This window comes from Copadichromis virginalis, linkage group LG12 (genome assembly GCF_057382275.1).
Source record: "Copadichromis virginalis isolate Kocher_CV1m ecotype Utaka linkage group LG12, C_Virginalis_male_GT1.1, whole genome shotgun sequence".
NCBI classification, from domain to species: domain Eukaryota; kingdom Metazoa; phylum Chordata; class Actinopteri; order Cichliformes; family Cichlidae; genus Copadichromis; species Copadichromis virginalis.
Genome location: NC_140629.1, coordinates 30,209,271 through 30,230,853, shown reverse-complemented (window position 1 = coordinate 30,230,853; position 21,583 = coordinate 30,209,271). Strand labels below are relative to the sequence as shown.

The 21,583-nt window shown below is 37.5% G+C and overlaps 4 protein-coding genes across 8 annotated transcripts; 1 reads left to right on the top strand and 3 right to left on the bottom strand.

The window, feature by feature from the left end:
* Positions 1-222: 222 nt before the first annotated feature.
* On the bottom strand, positions 223-1,816 carry LOC146697303 (myosin regulatory light chain 2, atrial isoform-like). The gene is made up of 7 exons (XM_085474193.1): positions 1,709-1,816; positions 1,456-1,557; positions 1,003-1,078; positions 723-827; positions 555-633; positions 407-455; positions 223-327 (listed from the first exon to the last, which is right to left on the bottom strand). The coding sequence occupies exons 1-7, from the start codon at positions 1,814-1,816 to the stop codon at positions 223-225; spliced, it is 624 nt and encodes a 207-aa protein (XP_085330319.1).
* Positions 1,817-4,826: 3,010 nt separating this feature from the next.
* LOC146697302 (myosin regulatory light chain 2, atrial isoform-like) lies at positions 4,827-6,494 on the bottom strand. The gene is made up of 7 exons (XM_085474192.1): positions 6,387-6,494; positions 6,143-6,244; positions 5,832-5,907; positions 5,553-5,657; positions 5,385-5,463; positions 5,028-5,076; positions 4,827-4,931 (listed from the first exon to the last, which is right to left on the bottom strand). Exons 1-7 carry the CDS (start codon positions 6,492-6,494, stop codon positions 4,827-4,829), a joined length of 624 nt encoding a protein of 207 aa, XP_085330318.1.
* Positions 6,495-7,591: 1,097 nt separating this feature from the next.
* Positions 7,592-17,536, bottom strand: gck (glucokinase (hexokinase 4)). Of its 3 annotated transcripts, none has more exons than XM_085475976.1 (10): positions 17,421-17,536; positions 12,189-12,351; positions 11,919-12,073; positions 11,718-11,837; positions 11,091-11,186; positions 10,893-10,992; positions 10,600-10,783; positions 9,228-9,383; positions 8,656-8,889; positions 7,592-8,346 (listed from the first exon to the last, which is right to left on the bottom strand). In XM_085475976.1, the coding sequence occupies exons 2-10, from the start codon at positions 12,295-12,297 to the stop codon at positions 8,199-8,201; spliced, it is 1,302 nt and encodes a 433-aa protein (XP_085332102.1). In that variant the 5' UTR covers positions 12,298-12,351; positions 17,421-17,536; the 3' UTR covers positions 7,592-8,198. The 3 variants fall into 3 exon arrangements, with proteins under 3 accessions (XP_085332102.1, XP_085332101.1, XP_085332100.1); XM_085475975.1 differs by lacking the exon at positions 17,421-17,536 and adding an exon at positions 16,113-17,006; XM_085475974.1 differs by lacking the exon at positions 17,421-17,536 and adding an exon at positions 12,476-12,725.
* Positions 17,039-21,170, top strand: ykt6 (YKT6 v-SNARE homolog (S. cerevisiae)). Of its 3 annotated transcripts, none has more exons than XM_085475978.1 (8): positions 17,039-17,102; positions 18,139-18,275; positions 18,411-18,493; positions 19,244-19,344; positions 19,433-19,537; positions 19,740-19,805; positions 20,351-20,452; positions 20,563-21,170. In XM_085475978.1, exons 2-8 carry the CDS (start codon positions 18,172-18,174, stop codon positions 20,596-20,598), a joined length of 597 nt encoding a protein of 198 aa, XP_085332104.1. In that variant the 5' UTR covers positions 17,039-17,102; positions 18,139-18,171; the 3' UTR covers positions 20,599-21,170. The 3 variants fall into 3 exon arrangements, with proteins under 3 accessions (XP_085332104.1, XP_085332105.1, XP_085332103.1); XM_085475979.1 differs by lacking the exon at positions 17,039-17,102 and adding an exon at positions 17,555-17,624; XM_085475977.1 differs by lacking the exon at positions 17,039-17,102 and adding an exon at positions 17,563-17,795.
* The last annotated feature ends 413 nt before the right edge of the window (positions 21,171-21,583 follow it).

Sequence of the window (21,583 nt, the reverse complement as noted above, 5' to 3'; positions counted from 1 at the left end):
ATGTGTCAGAAAAGGATTCCCCATCTTAAAATCATGCTTGATTATTCCTCCCACATCTCATTGGGCTTAGATTTCAGTTAAGTTCACATGTACTGGGCATAGGGCTTATTGCTTTCACTAACTCAAGGACAACACTGCACTGCAGACAGGTCAAATTATTAACAGCCAAGGTAAAATGGGTTTAGTTGGACTTCATGATATGCCTTCACACAACTGTGCCGTTCATGATTCTTCCTTCTCATCTCCATGTGTGATGATGTAGCAGAGAGACTTGTAGTCAATGTTTCCAGTTGGATCTATGGGAGCGAGAGCGAAGGCCTGATCCACCTGTAGGTTTATAAAGAGTTTGTCTGTTAAAAAATATCTTTAAAATTATATGAGAATCTGTCAAAAACAAAACACAAACCTCCTCTGCTGTGAATTTATCAGCCTGATTCATCAGTAGTCGTCTAAATCTAAAAAATAATCAAAAACAAAAATTAAAGGAGAGCAATATAAAATATTATACCATTACAGCCCATTTGCAACAATGTGAAAGCTAATTGCTGTCTTACTCATCCTTATTAACAAAGCCTGTTCCATTGGGGTCAAAAAGTTTGAAGGCTGCTAGTATGGTGTCTTCAGGATCAGTACCTGGAGGAAGATCAAATATCATCATCCATCACCTGAAAGCACCTCACAGGAATTTCAAAGATCTCTTTGAACATCTGTAAATCTCTCACCACTAAGTTTCTCCCCAAAAAGTGTCAGAAATACAGTAAAGTTGATGGGACCCTTCCCTTCATTCAACATTTCATCCAACTCCTCCTCTTTGACATTTAGCTTCCCTGGTACACAAAAACACACAGAGACATGCCAATATACATTTACTAAATGCAGTAACAGTAGCAGGTCAACATCATTACAGCTTTCACTTATTGTAGTTTATTTGCTATCAGTTTATACCTATTTTCCCACCTTTGAAATATGGAAAAGATCAAATGTTGGAAGTAAAGAAATTACCCAGTTGTGCATAAGTTTCCTTCAGGTCCTGTTTTTTGATAACACCGTCTCTGTCTTGGTCAATGCAACCAAACGCCTGTAGGATGAAGAACACATTTGTGGCACATAACTATTTTTGAATCATAGAAAGAGTTTTATAACTGAAAAATTATGTTTTACTTTTAATAAATAACACATTTAGAGGCCAACTGTCAATACGTTTAGAAATACTTTGAACACATTTCTTTCAGACAGAGGATAAAAAAAGTGAAAACCTGATGCTTTTTCTTGGATGTTGGGAACTTTGCGTTTCTTTTGAAGTTGGTTAAAATAACTAACATTTCATTTTAACTAACAGGTCATTTTAAAATTTCTATTTAGTCTTTCAGTAGGCTTTAAACAACAATGAAAAATAAGTTAAATATGAATTTGAATTCATTTTTAAGGAATTGGTGTCATAAGCCGGTACTTTACCTCCTTGAACTCCTGTATCTGAGACTGCTCAAACATGGAAAAGACATTTGAGGAGGATTTCTGTCCTCCCCTCTGCCTCTTGTTGGAAGCTTTCTTGCTTGCCTGAGATGAAGAAAAAAGTATATATTATATATAATCCTACAGAGGGCACTGAACGGATCAAAACAACTGATTTCGCAGTACGTAAATAATGTTTTTAAATACACAGCATCTTCAAGATTCCTAAATCACCATAAAGACTAAAAACAGTGACTCCCTTACCATGTCTGAATGTAGGATTACTCCAATCCAGGTGATGATGGAGGGTTTTATGTATAGCCTGTGTTATCTTATCTCCTACCCTCCTATAATAGACTGCCATGGATAGCTGAGGCCCTTACATGGTTAAAGCTGTGTCAGTGTGTGGCTGAATGGACGTGATAAGTGTTGAAGCACACAGGATTCCTCTGGGCTGGAAAAAACAGATAAGAACAGAGACGACAGGAAAGGAGACCAGCAAAGTGACTTTGGACATTTGACAGTCATTTAAATAAATTCTTATAATTCACCAACTAAATCAGGCAATGAAGCTTAAAGTTTTTACAGAGAAATATTAGAATAATATTGAATTATAATGCAATGCAAAGGTTTTCTCAAAAACTAAATATTTTTTCTTAATGCCTTAACTTTCTGTTTTTATTTAACTAGTAAAATAATGATAATAATGATAATAATAATAATAATAATAATAATAATAATAATAATAATAATAATAATAACATATACAGCTATTAACAAATGAAACCGCTAAAATACATTTTTTTTAAGCCTAGTATGTTTTCTACTTAAAATAAGTATAAATCTAGAGTTATTTAACCCAGCTCTATTCCTTAACTAAAGTGAAAACCTTCTTGGTAGAAAATATGGTTTTAAAATACCTGGCAGGTACAGAAGCTATCCATTTCAATTTCTTCTGTCTCTTTACATAATTCTCAGACACTTCATGTTGTCGGGTTTTGTGATGATCATGCATCACAAAGCCTCTGGTTTCCTACACTTCCTGAATATTTCCACTCTGCAGTAAAACCACTTACAGCTGATTGTGGAATATCTAGCAGAGAAGAAAATTTCACACACTGACTTGCTGGGACTGTAGTATCCATTTACCGTTCGACCAATTCTTTTACAAATGTTTGTAAAAGCCGAGAGTTGTTTGATTTCATACACCTGTGGTAATGTGACTGAACACACCTGAAATCAAAACCACATCCAGTTTTGCCTTGCATTATTGGTCAAAAGTGGATTCATTACAATGATACTGTTTTGTTCTCTATTGTGTGGACACTCTGGAAACCCTACACATATTCCATATGTATGAGGACTGATGACATGGATACTCTAAGACACATCACCTGTGGTGGCCACGCCCTACTTGCCATTGTAGCTATATAAACACTATGCATGCGTGGCTTCTTCAAATCCCTGATTTCCACATAGTCTAGCATACGTGTGTCACCTTACCTTGCCAGAAGAGAGCTGGTCCCCATACCCCTCTCAGGGATTGCTTTTGTCTCTCCTACACAGGCCGGTGCAAAACTTGGCACTATATAAATAAAATGGAACTGAAATTTTATTTTCCAACGCAAAATTTGACCTTGTTGGAAGTTATGTCAGACTTGCCAGAGAGTAAAGACAGGGGGAAAGTGTGGTGTGGACAATTTCTGTCTGACTTCCAGAGCTAGGGGACTGGGAAAACCCTGCACTGTGGGAGAGCTTAGTTGCTGTTCATTTCCACCTGTTATAGAAAAGAAACAGCGTAACATCCAAAGCTTCTTAGGCAAACCTGTGTGACATTAAGAGTATAAGGTGTGACTTGTGCCCCAAGTGCATGTCCCTCAGTCATAATCGGCACATTTCACTGATGGATTAGGGCTAATCCAGGGGAGCACAGCTGTTTAAAGTTGTGGAATAAAGGTGCCTATGGAGGAGGGCCATGATAATTGTGTTCACTTAGAGAGCATAGAACCAGACCATGCAAGCTAGCGCGAGAGAAATCTATATGGTAACTTCCAACGTAGCCAGAAACCCTTTTTACAACTATATGCCGTAACCAACATGTCTCGTTTCCATGTTTAGCTCAGGAGGTAGAGGTCATCAAGTGATTGGGAAGGTTGGGGGTTTCATCTCCGGCTGTTCCAGTCTGCATGATAAATATCCTTGGACAAGATACTGACCCCAAGTTGCTCTCCGATGCAGTATGAATGTGTGTGAATGTGTCTCAATGTTAGATAGAAAGCACTTATGTGAGAAGCATTAAAAAATCTCCTTGTGTAAATTGGAGAATGAGGCAATTTGTATAAAGCACTTTGAGTGCGCAGGTAGAAAAGCACGATATGAGAACCAGTCCATTTACCAGTGTTCACTTGTCTGGTGTTAGTTTTCATGTCTGTCTCTTTTCTGTTTCACTTTCAAAGTTAACTTTGCTTGCTGTTTGTCCTTACCCGATTCCCTGATTGTTTTCACCTGTTGTTGATCATTCATATATCAATAATTTTCTGTTTAATCCCTGATCAGCCCTCCGTGTGTGCTCAATCCTCCCTGTGTCCTGTGCCAAGATATCACACATTTCCTTCTCTTGCAGCCCAGCTTGTTCCTTTTTTTTTTTGCTTTTTTGGATTCTTGTCTAAAGAATTTATTTATTTTATGGGAAGTTATTTTAATATTTAAAGGCTTGCTTTTGGTTTACCATTGTGCCTGCAGTATCCTGCATTTGTGACAAACTTAGGTTTTAAACTTGGGAATTACTTTGTCCCTCTTTGGGGGGGAAACTCCCACTGGGTTTAAATCTGGGACTTTCCACCATTTGACCTTAGAACTGAAGAAGCTTCTCGGATGAGAGGTGAAACGTCTTCAAGCAACTCAAAGAAGTCCAGACGCTTTTCTTTCCAAGCTCCTTAGACTACGATGACCTGGATGACTGAGAAGCTTCACAGACATCTTGGGAATTACTTTATGTTCTTTTATAGAAAAAAATCTCTTAAAATATTTTGTGGAATGAAAATAAGTACCATCTGTACTGACCGTTTCCATATGCAGGAGATGTATTTCTTTTGGAATTACAGCATTTTTGGTCTTACTCAATATATAGTTTTCCCTAACAACATGAGCATTTGTAAGCAATAGGAGAGTATTGAGGAGGCCAAAACTTTATTGGTCGTTATTAGTAACTTACAAATGAGAAAATTCTCAATTTCCAATTGTTTTACAAAGGTATGAGGTGGAGAGAGTGTAATACTTTCAGATATAATTTTAATAGCAGTCATTTGCATTTTTATATTAGGTAAGCTGGGTTTAGTTGGACTTTACGACATGCCTTCACACAACTGTGCCGTTCATGATTCTTCCTTCTCATCTCCATGTGTGATGATGTAGCAGAGAGACTTGTAGTCAATGTTTCCAGTTGGATCTATGGGAGCGAGAGCGAAGGCCTGATCCACCTGTAGGTTTATAAAGAGTAAGTTTGTCCACTGAAAATATCTTAAAAATTATATGAGAATCTGTCAAAAACAAAACACAAAGTTGAAAACACAAACCTCCTCTGCTGTGAATTTATCAGCCTGATTCATCAGTAGTCGTCTAAATCTAAATAAAAATAAATAAATGTTAAAGGAGAGGAAAAATAAGATACTTTAATGCAGTGGTCTCCAACTCCAGTCCTTGAGAGGTACTATCCTACAGCTTTTAGGTGCATCCTTGCTCCAACACACATGAATCAAATAAATGGCTTGTTACCAGGGCTTTGCCACACCTGATAGCATACTAAAGAGGTAATTCAACATGCATCTAAAAGCTGCAGGAGAGTAGCTCTCGAGGACTGCAGTTGAAGACCCCTGCTATAATGCTATGGGTCACACGGAACAACGTGAAAGCTAATTGATAAGAGTTCTTACTCATCCTTATTAACAAAGCCTGTCCCATTAGGATCAAAAGGTTTGAAGGCTGCTAGTATGGTGTCTTCAGGATCAGTACCTGGAGGAAGATCAAATATCATCATCCATCACCTGAAAGCACCTCACAGGAATTTCAAAGATCTCTTTGAACATCTGTAAATCTCTCACCATTGAGTTTCTCCCCAAAAAGTGTCAGAAATACAGTAAAGTTGATGGGACCCTTCCCTTCATTCAACATTTCATCCAACTCCTCCTCTTTGACATTTAGCTTCCCTGGTACACAAAAACACACAGAGACATGCCAATATACATTTACTAAATGCAGTAACAGTAGCAGGTCAACATCATTACAGCTTTCACTTATTGTAGTTTATTTGCTATCAGTTTATACCTATTTTCCACCTTTGAAATATGTAAAAGATCAAATGTTGGAAGTAAAGAAATTACCCAGTTGTGCATAAGTTTCCTTCAGGTCCTGTTTTTTGATAACACCGTCTCTGTCTTGGTCAATGCAACCAAACGCCTGTAGGATGAAGAACAAAGAATATTTCAAATGAAGTGTGACACAGAACCATTTCTCAATTTTGAAAGCGTTTTATAATTAAAAATGTTTGTTAACTTTTATCAAATAACAAGTTTAGAGACTTACTGTCAATACTTTTAGGAAATACTCAAAAATAAGTTTGCAGTAATACATCTTTTCCAAGATCATTTCCCCAGGAATTTAAAGGAAGTGGTGTCATTAGCTGGTACTTTACCTCCTTGAACTCCTGTATCTGAGACTGCTCAAACATGGAAAAGACATTTGAGGAGGATTTCTGTCCTCCCCTCTGTCTCTTGTTGGAAGCTTTCTTGCTTGCCTGAGACAAAGAAACAGTTACTCTTATACATAATCCTAAAGAGGGCACAGTACGTAAAGAATGTTTTTAAATACACAGCATCTACAATTTTGCGAAAGACTTCTAAAATCACCATAAAGACTAAAAACAGTGACTCCCTTACCATGTCTGAATGAATGAAGGTGGGCTCCCAGCCAGGCGATGATGCTAGGTGGGTTTTATGTATAGCCTGTGTTATCTTATCTCCTACCCTCCTATAATAGACTGCCATGGATAGCTGAGGCCCTTACATGGTTAAAGCTGTTTCAGTGTGTGGCTGAATGGACGTGATAAGTGTGAAGCACACAGGATTCCCCTGGGCTGGAAAAAACAGATAAGAACAGAGACGACAGGAAAGGAGACCAGCAAAGTGACTTTGGACATTTGACAGTCATTTAAATAAATTCTTATAATTCACGGATTAAATCAAGCTCTGAAGCTTAATTTATGATGGAGGTTTTTACAGAGAATAATATTGGATTATACTGCAATGCAAAGGTTTTCTCAGAAGTTTTCTGTTTTATTTTCTTTTTCTTTTGGTAATGATGTTTAAATAAAAATAACTATTATTAATAATAATAATAATAATAATAATAATAATAATGTAATTGTTAAAAAAAACAATATATTTTCAAGTTAAAATACTTACAGGTACATTAGGTATCTGTCTCTTCTTTCTCTTTGTGTAATTAACACTGATGTATTTAATAATACATATGAATATACGGACAAATGTTTTGGGCAATACACATGCCAAGAAGCTTCTGGTGCACAGTTTTCCTGCTGATGTAAATGCCATAGGAGGTTTGCATATCTAGGAAGGAATATCCAGGAGTGAAGAAATTTTACAAAGTAATCTATTGCAACTGTAGTATCCTATTACAGTACCGTGCTCAAACTCAGCGTGCTCTTTAAAACAACCCATTCTTTCACATATGTTTTTAAAGGCAGACTCTGTGGCTAGGTGCTTGATTTTATACATCTGTGTCAATGGAACTGAAAAAATGTTAATTGTGGCCCGATATCTTCCACGATATGGATATCTTTTCTTCATATAGTGTATTCATTATATTCCTTAGAACATTTGAGCAGACCTGTCAATCTGTTACAATACATGCTACATTTACAGGAAGGATATTATATTGATGTTTGGTAGTTCTTATTTCATTAATATGACATCAGGACAACTACCTTCAGTTTTGATACATTACACTGATGTTGTTTAGTCCTTGAAGGCTGGAATGTCAGAGAAGAAGAAAAAAAAATTTTTTTTTTGCTGTGCTATCAAAAATAATTGATATTTGGTGTTGAAAATAAAAACAGATTCAGTTGAAGTATTATAGTTTATTAAGTACTTTTATTTACAGTTAGGTTTATTCACATCCAAAGCACATTTAAAGAACAACACTATACTAGGTAACACAGTAACAAAATTTGTAAACATAACATTTAAATATACAATACCAAAGATATATTTAATTGCTCACAAACAGGAATTACACAACAAACTAATAAACTTGATTTAGTTATAATTTACAGCCGTATTTACAAAACTGGCATTATAATACACTGTCATCAATACTACATAAGTCCTTCATGAAATACGCCCATCCACACAACCAGACGGAGGTGACACACAAGAAGTATGAATCTTAAACAGCTCTCACACTAACGTCTGTCTTATGTGCAACAATCAACGTTCAGAAAGTTCAGAAATTATGGATTTGCTAAAGCCTGGTATGATACTACCAAGTGCAGCCTCTAATAAGAGGTTGATCCATTCTTGTCTTTACACCCTACAACAATAACCAATCAGTTTTCTTACAAACAGCCTGTAGTAAGGGCACATCAGTGGATTTCATAAATATCCTCCCATCAGAGTTCAAGCTTTCCTCATCACTGCGCATTCAGGAGACTGATCAGTGCATAATTGCCCTTAATCCGCGAACAGATTTGTAGCCATTTTACAGGCCACTGCTGAGATAAGAGCAGCTCCACGACCGCTCCCCTCCTCTGACTGGATGAAGGTGATATCAGAGTGAGGTGTTAGGTCCCTGACGACTTTGTGGAACCTGTCACGGAAACTGAGACATACAAACAATTGGTCAGAACAATCTTCTCATCCTAATTTCTCTCACTTCCTCTTGTGTCTTTAGAACAGCTATCTAATAATTTTTAAGTTTAAGACACAAAATCCCTATACATAAATGTGTTTTGAATCTTCTACTTTCTGCTTCTCCTGTTCACATTCGACTATTTCTTTCTTCTTTTTTTGGAGAATTGACTTTTTCTTTAGAGCAGGTACATCTAATCTCATACGATTAAATTTGCTTATATATTTAAAAGGTTTAATTAAAGTATACACTATTCAAAAGTCTAAGAGCATTCCTTACCATGGGTGCAACTTGTAGACAGATCCATCGATGCCCACTGTGATCTTCATGGCTTCCTCGCTGCGTCTCTCCCGCATCAGGTTGATGACACCAGCGAGCCCTGCGGCGCACATGTGAGCAGAGCGAGTGGAAACACTCTCGCAGACCAGACGCACAATGTCACAGTCAAGCTCTGAGGGCAGAACTCCCAGCGAGGACAGGATGTTGTAGATTTGTTTTCTATCCCCAGTGTCACTGTAAAAAAAAGAGAGAGAGAAACATTTACAAATTCAGCTTCTAGAGGCACAATGCAGAAAATGTAGTGTGTTGAAAATATATTTTCTTTCATTTCTGGTTCCACTAAATATATAAAATTTAATAAACGCCACATGTTTTCATCACATAGACTATTTAATTTTGTCCTAATGAAATATTCCATTGATAAACTCAAGTCATGATCTGTTACTTTCTTCCATCTGTTCATATACAGATGTAATGCTTTCAGGCATAACAAATAGGATCTTTTGTCATATTTTTAATTGGCAGCATTCCTTTAAAAAAAATGTTTACTCAGCCCAGGTTAGGATACTCACCTCTCCACCTGTGAGACATAGCGTGTCTCAAAGCTTCCACGTGTCTTCAGCAGCTCTGAGGCTTCACCATTAAACAGCAGGTCTTCATTTACTAGCTTCATCATAACAAGCCTCACCAGTTCACCCATGTACTTCCCACTGATAAGCTTCTCATATCTGCAGGAGATAAGGGGGGAAAAGAAGAGAGAGAGGCAATTTTAATGACAGGAAAATATTTTATGGGAGATGTGAGGGAAAACGAGGGCTAAACAGGAATGATGTGTGTCATAAAACACATGAGCAAACAACTGTGACTGGTTGGGGAAAGAATGACAATGGGTTGGGAAGGCGACGCCGAAGCTAAAGAGGCTGAATGAGGTTGAGCTCTCTGCAAAATCTCTGCATAAAAGGTAAACAGCCTGTTGGGTCTGTGTTTCCACAAACCCCGCTAATTCTAGAGACTTATTCATCATGAAGAAAACAAGACAGTCGATCGATCCATTACTTGCACAAGGGAGGCCTCGTCTGTGTCCAGCACGACAAAGAACCCCAAAATGGTGGCCTCCTCTCGCTGCCTTTTATTGACAAACTTCAAACAATAGTTTACAAAGCACCTCCCCTTGCAACCCCCCTTTGGTTACAAAGACAAGGCACTGTATGTAAATGTATACACAGAGTGTGTGTGTGTGTGTGTGTGTGTGTGTGTGTGTGTGTGTGTGTGTGTGTGTGTGTGTGTGTGTGTGTGTGTGTGTGTGTGTTATGTGAGAATGTGAGAATGTGAGAATGTGTGTGTGAGACCTCCTGCTGACCAAAGGGTCATAAACCCAGGAAGCTTACATCAAAAGAAACAGATCTTTCAGATAGGATGTATCTACAATAAAACCTCCCCCAACACAGAGTGGCTGGAGAGGTGGTCAGAATCAAAGGAATGGCTTTGATCCTACTGCTTAAACTAAGACTGTACAAATTTAAGAAACACAATGGCAACATTCAACAATTAGACTTAACACAGCCATTAGGCTAACAGTTACTGGCAAGCAGCAGCAGAGATAGATGATTAACCCGACGTCCGCTTCATTGAACTCATCACTGACGTATGAGGGCTCTGGCCATTTACTACCATCCTGAGGAAAAATAGTGGGTAACTAAGCAACTGCACAGAAAGCTCAGGTGAGGGTCAGGTGAGTACTACCAGACAATGATAATGAGTTCAGAAAAAACATGTAACATGTTGTAAATGACTTAATTTACACTCCACGCCCACCACTTTAAGCCCTTCAAACAGGTGGCAGCCCTGACTGCACGTGTATTCAGTAGACGTTTGAAAATGAAAGAGCTGTGTGACATGTATGCTATATGTTTGAACTAAATATAATGTTCTGCGTTTACTCACAGCTGCTGTCCGGGGTTAATTGAGGCTTCGTCCACCACTCTGTCGTACTCCAGTCTAAAGTCCTCTAGCTCCCCGTTGTCTCCGAAAGCCCCCCATTCTGTGTTCACACACATCCGGCCCTCCTCCCCTTCAACCAGCTCCACAGTCCTCATTTCCTCCATGTAACATGCATTGCAACCAGTACCTGGTAAGAAAACAGACCCACAAACATTATATGGATGCTCATTTCTGCAAGAGTCTAGATATGAGTCAGACTTCAGGCTGGTTGCACGTGTGCATTTACAACTTCTTACCAACAATCATCCCGACTTCACAGCTGCGATCTTCATAATAGCAGGAAATCATCGTGGCAACTGTGTCATTCACCATGGCAACCACATCCATCTCAAAGTCCTGTGTGACGATACAAAATTTTAATTCACAGAATTAAATTCAACCACTATATCTACAGCTGTACTTTTAAGAAGAAAGAATCCTATACGTCCACCCACCCCTCGTCTCTTGATGGCGTCTCTGAGTAAACCCACAACATTGTTCCCTTCTGCACCGGAGGCCTTGAAGCCTTTGGTCCAGTTAAGCAGGATTCCCTGTTATGGTAAAAAAAAAAAAAAAAGAGAAGAAGTAAACTTTAAATGCATGACCTTTATTATACAGTGGTTTATTTATTATACCATCACCTACCTTAAATTAACATTACTAATCTTCATCTTTCCTTTGTCCAGAATATTCACTATCCCTTTGTGTTTTAGTCTCCACACCACTCAACCTGAGCTGTCCCTCTAGCATACTCATTTCTAATCGCGTCTTTACATCTTAAACTCTGCCACCTCCTGTCTATCGTGGTTTTTTTGGTTATTTACTTGCATTGCTGAACAGACTGTTATACTGTTTGTTGGCTCCCATTTGGGTATAAAAAGTGAAATCATCTCTGCTCTTCATTAATTTTTAGTTCTAAAGACATTTTGAAACATTTGTAAAATGTTTGTATAAAATGTTTGTTTTCTTGTTTTTATGACAGGTGGTCTAATAAATAAAGAACTGTAGATGAAAAGCTTCTACAAGTCCAGCAAATAAAGGAATTGTTAGAGGTAGAAGGGTATGAGAGTAAATTCACCCACCTTGTCAATGTCCTCATGTCGTACTGGAAAGGAGAACGTGAAACCCAGAGGAAGCTTCTTGTGCTTGATGTGGTGTTTGTCCAAGAAATCTGACATACACTCTGCTATGTAGTCGAATAGCTGCAGAGATATTAAAAAGTTATTTCACAAGAGTAAAAAAAGAAATGCTTACTTCTATAGATAAATCGGAGTATTACTAACCATTTCAGCAGTCCCAGTCATGGCATCTTCAGGAATGGAGTACATTTGGTTCTTTGTTTCAACCTTGAAGCTCCTCTCTTCGTCTTCACCCACTTTCACAAGCATCACACGGAAGTTTGTGCCTCCCAGGTCCAGAGCCAAGAAATCACCAACCTCTATTGGGAGAAAACACCATACATTAGTCTTTCAGTGCTACATTAAACTTAAGTTCACATAGGAAAGACTTCATCTAAACACTGGCAATCCTCTCTTTCAGAAGTCATGACCCACCTGATCCTTCAGGGGTGGAGCAGACATAAGTTGGAAGCATTTTAACGCTAGCCTCTTCATGTGTCTCCAAACGCAATCCTCTCTCCATTTCACGCTGCATCCTCTTCATGATCTCTTTCAGGTCTTCTTTATTCAGCCTGAACTCGGACAGGATCTGGTCCACCTGCATTCAGAGGAGAGATGAAGTAGGTGAGAACCATTTGACACCATATTATAAACACCGGACAGAAACTTTAACAGGAACAAAAGAATCACAGCACCGGAAATTTGCTGACTACAAATCTTACCGCGATGACTTTATCAACCACAGAGTCGTAGCTACTAGGCAACTTCACCATCTGGTCGAGTTGAACGCTGACACAAGGCATCTTCACAGGCTTAACAAAAAATTCGCTTGCGTGTGTTTTTAGGAGTTTGGTGAGTGTGAGACCACCCAGTGTGTGTGTGCAGAGTGAGTGAAGTGTGAGTACCACTGAACAATCCTCCGCTGCTTTTATTCTCAGGTGAAGGGGGCTGGACACACCAAATCCTATCGCCCTCCCCTTCCCAACCTCACCCCATCTGGCCAAAGAAGTGCAAACATACACAAAAGCCCACATGCACACAAAGAGGTATAACCTCTGGGCAAAGTTCTAAAATGTTTTGACCTTGTTCCTCAAGATATATTTCATGACGTGTTCATTTTATTGCAAGAAGACAAATTTTAACTTGTTTTTTTTATTGGCATAAGATTTTTAGTGTCATATTTTCTATTGTGTTATATTTTTTATTTAGTTAGAAGGTTTTGGGTTTTGTTTTGTTTTGTTTTTGCTCTAAATTCAGTTTAGTTTAGTGGTTTGGCTTGTTTTAGTGTTTACTTGTTGATTTTGTTGTATTGCTATTGGTGATATTTTGCAAACTTTTATATTTAAAAGCAAGATGATGCAATACAACAACGCCAGCAGGCAATCACATGGACATCTGCATTTATTTAAATGGCTTCGTAAGCAGTAGTAATTGCTATAATAGTACAAAATCTTTTGTTAATTTTTATTTCTAAGTCTAGTTTTAATTTTACTTTTGACTGCTGTGTTTTAGTTTAGCTAAAGTTTAGTTAGAGTTTATTATAATGACTACGCTGATAGAAATAGTCAGATATGACATTTTGCCTTTACTCTATTTCTACAGAGGCTCTATCTTGGCTCAGTATACATTCATATTTTATTAATCGGTTATTTAAATACATAATCACAATTAAAAAAATTTATTTAATAAACATTAGGGCTACCACATAATTTTAATCTAATTCTGATTCTGTGATTCTGATTTTGAGCACTGAATATGTTTTAATGTTGTTCGCCTTTACTGCCGTGGTTTTCAGACTTCACAAAAAAGCCTGAAAACTCACAAAAAATGCATTTTTGTTAAATTAGATCATAATAACATCACAATAAACGTGATCTCCCAGTAATATTATGTGATTTGTTAAGTTGAGGAACTCACTATCCATTAATGTTAAGTTTTAAGTTTTCAAGGTTATCTGTTACTTTTATATACGGAATTACTTTTAGCCTCAATCTACTTTAGAATGCTTTTTTTTTTAACATGACATGTCAACTAACCCTGTGGCCCAAACTTATAATTGATTTTTCTTTTAGAAGAACACCATGCAAAGCTATGGGGTTGCTCAATGTTAGACCTGAAAGATACTCTTATGTTTGCGAAACTGCAAACATGCCGAAATTAGAAATAAAAAGGGTTGAATGACCTCCAAAACTTAAAATAGCACGCCAGAGGTGAAGGTCTCCTCTGCTTATCAGCTCCAACAGTTTACCTGTCCAGAGGTAAGAGCTTTTTTTAGCTAATAGTTTGCTGGACCTGAGTTCAGGGTTTTTTTAGTAATGGCCTTGATTTTTGAAGGATCAGCATCAGTACTGTGAGATAAGTAAACCCAAAGAATGCGAATGACTTACTTTCAAGTTTGAATAGTCATTAACTGTGCATGTTATATGTATTTGTTGCTTTGGTATAACTATACAATGCTTAAAAATGAATAAAATAAAAATAATAAAATAAAATTACAACTTGTTTCTATCAGGTGGGATATCTGATATGTTTTTAAACTTTGGTCTCTTACATCTGACACATTTCTTGAAAATCTTTTGAAGTTCTCAGCACTGAATGTGCATATACCAAAACAGTTCATACATGTGGTAGTTTGCCATAGTAAACCTGCAAAATGCTGCAACTTAATTCAAGTGAAGTATTGCTATCAAAATGACATGTTCCTTTGGCATGAGATCAACCAGAATGGCCAAAAAGATGTTTTGTCAGTGCTCTGATTTAAGTCTTGTCTTGTTACGTCTTCCCTGATGCCAAATATAACCTCTAACAGACTTCTTTATCAAAGAATAACTTCTTCTTTTTTTTAAATCAAAGTGGATGGTCTTCTGATGCTGAAAGCAAAATGACATTTGCATTCATCTGTATGTAACATGAGGGAAAACATGTCTTGATGTATGCTCGATCATCCAGGTAAGGAAATCCCAGAAAGTTGATTCTGTTCATCTGGACGTAACGTTTTCAGTGGGAGAGACGTTTCGTCACTCATCCAAGTGACTTCTTCAGTCTCAGCTGAATGCAGGTTTCCCAGCAATATAAACAGTACATTTGCATAATGAAACTAGCACCACTGATAAACAATGGTTGGAAAAAGCTGCAGTCAGTTGAGACTGAAATAGTCACTTGGATATGTGATTAAATGTTTCTCCCACTGAAAACACTACGTCCAGAAAAACAAAACTTTGTGGGATGAAGGAAAACGAATTTATTTTACTGCAGTGGTCACACACTACACTAAATGCAGTTACAACAAAAGCTAAAAATGTTACACAAATATTGCTATTAATACCTAAAAATCGTAACTATGTTTACAGTAACAAATCTGTGCTGGAACTCACTGGATTCCAGCTGGCTTGGCCGCAGATTCTCACCAACCTCTCCTTCACAAGAAGTTGCTGCACTGTAATACTTTTAACTGTGAAGAAAAATTTAGTGCGTCTTCTTTCTGCTGCCTTCAAGTGTCATTCAACTGAGCCAAAGCCACTGAGGAAGCACTAATGTGTTTGTGATTTGTCTGATTTTTACTTGATTTTCACCAGCTGGTATGTGTTTGACTGATTCTAATAATAAAACAATATGATATTTTAAAGGGGGGGGGGGGGGGGTTATAATGCTGGGCGATGAAATTGTTAGAAGCATGTTGTAACACGCACGCAGTTTGTTTAGTTTGTGTCCATTTACAGGGAGAAATTGAATGTGTGCCAAGTGCTTGTCAATAGATGATTATCCAGTTAATTTAACATGTGGCCTGTTTGCACAGAAGCCTGCCTGAATGGATCTCCAGCTGTCTCTCGCAAAGTAAACTTCAGAGACTGAAGCAACTGTGTTGTTCGATTACATGAAAAGAAACACAAAGATCTGTAGCGTTATAGTGTATTACTACAAACTGTACATCAAGGACAATTCATTTGTTTAACCATGTTCATCAAAAAATTAGTGCAAGGAAATGGAAATATTTTAGCTCCGTCTTATCCTGTTTTCTGTATCCAACTGTAGCCATGATACAACAGATACTTAGAAGATAGTCATGCATTTATTTACCTTTTGCCATTAATAGTCCATTTATAGTATAATATCATATCATTGATATCAATATCATTGAATTGAGAACTATACTGTAGCTATACCCTTCTTCTAAAAGTCAGTGCATCATGTAATATGGCAAACACAATTTGTGACTTTTTCTGTGTACCTCTTTAGTTTACTGTCATGATTATGCATATATTAATCTATCTGGAATGCATCTGTTCAGAAATTTATTTGATCACATTAAAATTTTGCAGATAGCTAGATTTAAAAACAAACAAAGAACTACTTCTTTACCTTTTCCATCGTATTACAATGATGATTAAATCCCAAGTGTCCTGCTGACCATTAGTGTTGGAGGTGGAGGTTCCCTCCCTTTAGGAGTTTTGATGATTCCCAAGTTGTTGCTCCTATGGTGTTTTGCCTCGGCATAGGTGCATGAAAGGCCCAACCATTATTATGTCCCCAGCATTTGGTCTACATAATGCTCAGCAGCAGCTTGTAACCACATTTACATATCTGCAGTTTTTCTACTTTCAAAGTTTTAAACAGAAAAATAAAATCTGCAGGCGTCCTAAATATCTTAAATAACTTTTGGAAATTTCTTCATTCTCGCAGATACTTTTGGCAGAAAGTATAAAAACAAAAAGAATTTGTCTTAACTCTTACACACAGTAAACTCAAACCTTCATTGATAAATAGCCTAAATTACATCCTAAAGAATATGTATGGGAAAAAATGTAGTATTAATTTTTGCTATCTACGTATGTATCTACTTATTACACACATAAATGCTACATATTTTAAATATTCAAACATTTGTTTCTAGGCAAAAACCTATGGACGTCTTCATTCTTGTTAGCGCTTCCAGTTAATATCCACGCAATGAGTATGCCATCCAAGAGTCAGTTAAACAAGAACAACAAGACAATAAATTATCCAACCAAACCTTTGTTGCATTGATAAATCCTAACATCTTTAAGCAAAAATGGAGAAAAATATGAAAGCAACCTCCAGTTTGTAGGCAAACTTCTCACTGACAGTATCTCAACTCAAACAAAATTAGTTCCAGGAAAAGAAACCTCATTTCTCCCTTCAGTGCAGCTGACGATCATCAGATTCACCTAAATACTTACTGGTTTCCATGCCAATAGGATTTCAATGTGTCACCAAGGAAATGAATAACAGGCTCACATCTGACATGGAAAACACTTACTTACACTGAGTTAAATGCCCAGGAGGAAATTGCTAAATGGAGCAAGATTACCAGAAAAAACATGAATTGAGGTTGCCATAAAACAGCTGAATGTTAAAATAGTTTTGGGGCTTTTAGGGTTGTTGGTTTTTTTGTTGTTGTTGTTGTTGTTGTTGTTTTTTACAGATTAAGGACATAATAATAATAATAATAATAATAATAATAATAATAATAATAATAATAATAATAATAATAATTCTACAATTAGTATAAAAGCACATTAAATATCAATAAATATGGTTGAAATGTTGAAACATATCACCATTTAAACCAGTTATTACAATCTCATAATCCTGCTAATCTAAACCGATAAAAATTAGATTTGCTGCATCCAATAATGTACATAGTACCTTAGATGAAAAATAAATATGATCCGTTTAAGACTGACTGTTATCCATCCGTGTGTCTAAGATTTCCCTCCGTGTAAATACGTTTATATTAGGTAGATATAATATCGCTTTGAATCTGGCAACCAACCGGAACTATTAGCACAGCGGTGTGCGTGTTTACAGCGGAGTGAATGTCAGATTGCACCGTTTGGGGACCGTGACGTGGTGATTGGTCACTTTAAGTTCATGTTAAAAACTGTTAAGTTAGCGCTAACTATACTGTGACTAGTTTGGTGGACGTGTTTCGTGCATACCCACGAGTTTTATTTTAATACGGAATTTGACTTTTTCTGTCTGTTTTTACTGGAATCAGACGGTTTGCGATAGTTTTAGCTGGTAAGTTAGCCGAGGCCTGCCTTAGAGTAGATAGCACCTAGAGCTAATCTGATTAAATTTTGTAATTTTCTTGACAAGTTTAAAACTTGAATCAACTTCTTTGCAGTCTTTGCTTTTCGCCGTCAGTCAGCCTGTTAATCCCATCTGTAAGGAGGGAAAATTGTTAATCTAAGATGACTATGGCTGAGAGTAAACAGTTAGCCTACAAGCTTTTATCTAGGCGGCGACTGCTTTTGCTGCGAGCTTCACATCGTTGAAGTTTCCCTTTTTTGTTAGCAGGGAAGCTAGTTAGCTGAGCCGGATAAAGGATAATGCTCTCATGTGATTGTTTTTGTGTTATCAGGACTGTGTAACTGACACACGAACCGGTGGCAATATGAAGCTCTACAGTCTCAGCATCCTCTACAAAGGAGCGACCAAATCCAATCTTCTCAAAGCGGCCTACGACCTGTCCTCCTTCAGTTTCTTTCAGCGCTCCAGGTGCGTCTCACTAACGAAACGAAACAGTTTTTACTGTAGTTTACTGACCCGTGCCTCACACATCACGGGTAGTATTTATTTCACTATTTTTAAGTGTTTCCTTCTCTACACTAAGTATTGCTTTGGTTTGTTTAGCATTCAGGAGTTCATGACCTTCACCAGTGCCTTGATTGTTGAACGAACATCTCAAGGAACCCGTGCCTCTGTCAAAGAACAAGGTAAACAGATTTAGAGTGTTTTAGGTGTGGCCCTGTGATGCAGTGATTAGTGCTGTTGCATCAGAGAGGACCCTACAGATTCAGGGTAACCTTTTGCCAAGTATCCTCTTACAGTGGTATTGGTATAAAAGGCTGCACATTAGCCGCTTACATGGATAACTAAAGACTATCACAGATCTCAAAGGACGAGAAAAATAATTTGATATATAACAGTTGTGATTTGTAATATCATAAAGAAATGACTTCCTGCAGTGTCCTGTGTCACAGCAGGGCAGAAGGAGATTTCTGCTTAAAAGTGATTTGATGTTTGACTGGGAAATTGTGATGGGGCTGTAACATGTTCTCTGGCCTGAAAATGGACATTTTAAGTCAAGTTTAAACAGTTGGAGATAATAAAGTAAAATGTAAGCTGTCTCAAAACAATGATGCTAAACATTTCCTTGTTCCTGGAGTACACAGACTGCTTTTCCTCTCTTCAATTTCATGCAGGCTGAATCATCATATCATGTGACATGGACTTTAGCAAATGTCATTACAGAATTATGCTTCATAATCAGTGTGTGTTGTTTGTTTTTATTTTGGGAGTCTTATGGAGAACATTTTGCTAAGTTGTATTTTAATAAGTTTTTTTATTCTTTGGCCCTTCTTCAATGCACCAGTAGACACAGTAGTTTTCCTGTACAATAAGATCGGGTGAAAATTGTTCTGATAACAACACACCTTGCTCCTTTGTTTTTTTTTTCTTTTCAGAGTACCTGTGCCATGTGTATGTGAGAAATGACAATTTGGGTGCTGTAGTCATCGCAGATACTGAATATCCACAGAGAGTCTGTTTCACATTGCTTGACAAGGTGGTTTATATATATATTTTTTAAAATATATATTATGAGACTTGTTGTTGTGATTTCAATATTGACATTGTTTTGTTTTGTTTTTTAGGTATTAGAGGAGTTCTCTAGGCAAGTGGACAGTATAGACTGGCCTTCTGGTAATCCTGACACCATTAACTACAAAGCCCTTGACATTCACCTCTCTAAATACCAGGTCAGTTTGGTTTACTTCTCAGAATTTATTTTAACGAAAGATCTGATAGTGTATGACTGCAACTAGACTGTTTGTGTGATTTTAAAACAATATCAGAAGGACTCCATAATCACCAGATTCTCACATCATTTGGCAGAATTTACTTGTATAGTGCGAAATGCATCTACTTGATAGCTGGTTGTATTTTTGTATTTATCCACAGAACCCCAGGGAAGCTGATGCAATGACCAAAGTGCAGGCAGAGCTGGATGAGACAAAGATCATTTTGGTAAACCACCGTTCATACATAAATCAAAGTAGAGAAGTGTCCACATTAATTTATACTCAAATTTTGCATTGCATGAGAACACAGAAAGAGATGATGGACTCTTAAAAAAACTTTTTAATACATGCTTTCAATTACTTCAGAAATCAGATGTGTTCATAGTTATTCCTTATCCCTCTGGAATGCAGATGGAAAAGCCATCACAACTTATACCTTACTAAAACTTAGGAATGAAGCACAAAAACGCATTTTTTTTGTTCCTTTTACATTCACATTTTTATGTTCTTTAGACATTTATTAACTTCTCTGGAGTTAGACATACCCTGGGTATGTTGAACTCGCTTTATAGCATAGGGTTCAGATTGGCAAGGATTGGAAAGGTTTGCATTTGGACTTTATGTTATCCTGTCATCTGACAAAATGTAATGGATTGAAAGGCAACTTTCTCTTATTAACTGCAATTTTTAACCATATTGGGCAATCTATTTAACTAAAGCAAAGTTGTAGTGTTTCTGTTGTTTCATAAATAAATATTTTGTTGTCTGCAGCACAACACCATGGAAAGTCTGCTGGAAAGAGGAGAGAAACTGGATGATCTTGTGGCAAAGTCGGAGCATCTGGGAAACCAGTCTAAAGCCTTCTACAAGACTGTAAGTTTGAATGACTGACCTTATTGACATTATGCTAAATTTCAAGACTGTGCGCTGAATTTACTAAGCAGGGCAAATTATTTGCATATTTGTTTGTGTTTAACCTTCAGGCACGGAAACAGAACTCTTGCTGTGAAATCATGTGATGTCGCTGCCTCGTCCTTCTTGGACATGCCTCTCTATCTCTGCCTTTCTGCTTTTCCTACAACTCCCATCATCCACCTGCCACCAGCTCTCAACCAAGACAGTTCAGGGGCCGTCAAATCCAAGATGGGACACCGAGAAGAGAGCAAGAAAGGATGGCCAGTCTGAAATGCGACCTCTGCGGATTGTGACTGATGGGGGCTGAAGGAGTGATGGGGTTTGGTCAGGGGGGAAAAGTAACATGAATTATTTTTAACCATTGAAAAGGTAAACATCTGTGCAGTTTTTCAGTACCAGCCGGAGACATAAGTGTGACGTCGTGTATTGGTGATGTGTCGTTAAAATGTCTTCAAACCATTTAATGTTATTTTGATTGAATCAGATCTTGACTGTCTGGTCTCCACTCTTAAAATTCGAAGTAGTATTAACCATGGTTGTGCTACTGCTTCATGGCAACTCTGACAATCCCACAGTCTTATCTCTGTTCATTCGGCGTGTCAGCATTGCAGTTCAGTCCTTCTGTGCCCACAAGGTGGCCCTGCTCATTCACTTTATGGTTTCATGAACCTCAGTGCTGAGGTCAGTAGAAATACTCTAAAATCAGCCAAGACAGCAGATTGCTGTTTTGACATGTGATAGCTGCTTAGACAGAGATTTTTAAACTTCTCTTCTGTACAGGGTTCGGTTACATAATTTCTTTCTTGTTGAAATCGTTAACATTCCCACTTTGGATAACTGCTTTGTTAAGTGATGATGAAAATGCTTGAAGCTAATGAGAAGTCGGAGATTAGATATAAAATGTATAACGATGTTTGCCATAGATGCAGCCTTATTACAGTGTGACTAACATGAAACCCGCTGCCGTGTTTGCACTCATTTACGATGTGTACCGTAGCCATGCTTCCATACTGATATCCCACACACAACACTTAATCAGGTTTTTGTGTTTGGACGACTTGTACATCTGTCTGTAATCCCTCTGGGATC

What these genes read in the sequence shown, in the direction of transcription:
- LOC146697303 (XM_085474193.1), bottom strand. Translation starts at nt 1,816, where the DNA reads ATGGCAGTCTATTATAGGAGGGTAGGAGATAAGATAACACAGGCTATA. An exon ending in GGAAACTTATGCACAACTGG is followed by an intron (nt 828 to 1,002) that starts GTAATTTCTTTA and finishes TTTGTGTACCAG; the next exon opens with GGAAGCTAAATGTCAAAGAG. An exon ending in TTTTGGGGAGAAACTTAGTG is followed by an intron (nt 634 to 722) that starts GTGAGAGATTTA and finishes ATCTTCCTCCAG; the next exon opens with GTACTGATCCTGAAGACACC.
- LOC146697302 (XM_085474192.1), bottom strand. Translation starts at nt 6,494, where the DNA reads ATGGCAGTCTATTATAGGAGGGTAGGAGATAAGATAACACAGGCTATA. An exon ending in CCTTCATTCATTCAGACATG is followed by an intron (nt 6,245 to 6,386) that starts GTAAGGGAGTCA and finishes TCTTTGTCTCAG; the next exon opens with GCAAGCAAGAAAGCTTCCAA. An exon ending in GGAAACTTATGCACAACTGG is followed by an intron (nt 5,658 to 5,831) that starts GTAATTTCTTTA and finishes TTTGTGTACCAG; the next exon opens with GGAAGCTAAATGTCAAAGAG.
- gck (XM_085475974.1), bottom strand. Translation starts at nt 12,556, where the DNA reads ATGCCTTGTGTCAGCGTTCAACTCGACCAGATGGTGAAGTTGCCTAGT. An exon ending in TGGTTGATAAAGTCATCGCG is followed by an intron (nt 12,352 to 12,475) that starts GTAAGATTTGTA and finishes CTCTGAATGCAG; the next exon opens with GTGGACCAGATCCTGTCCGA. An exon ending in TGACTGGGACTGCTGAAATG is followed by an intron (nt 11,838 to 11,918) that starts GTTAGTAATACT and finishes ATATCTCTGCAG; the next exon opens with CTATTCGACTACATAGCAGA.
- ykt6 (XM_085475978.1), top strand. Translation starts at nt 18,172, where the DNA reads ATGAAGCTCTACAGTCTCAGCATCCTCTACAAAGGAGCGACCAAATCC. An exon ending in AGTTTCTTTCAGCGCTCCAG is followed by an intron (nt 18,276 to 18,410) that starts GTGCGTCTCACT and finishes TGGTTTGTTTAG; the next exon opens with CATTCAGGAGTTCATGACCT. An exon ending in CTAAAGCCTTCTACAAGACT is followed by an intron (nt 20,453 to 20,562) that starts GTAAGTTTGAAT and finishes TTTAACCTTCAG; the next exon opens with GCACGGAAACAGAACTCTTG.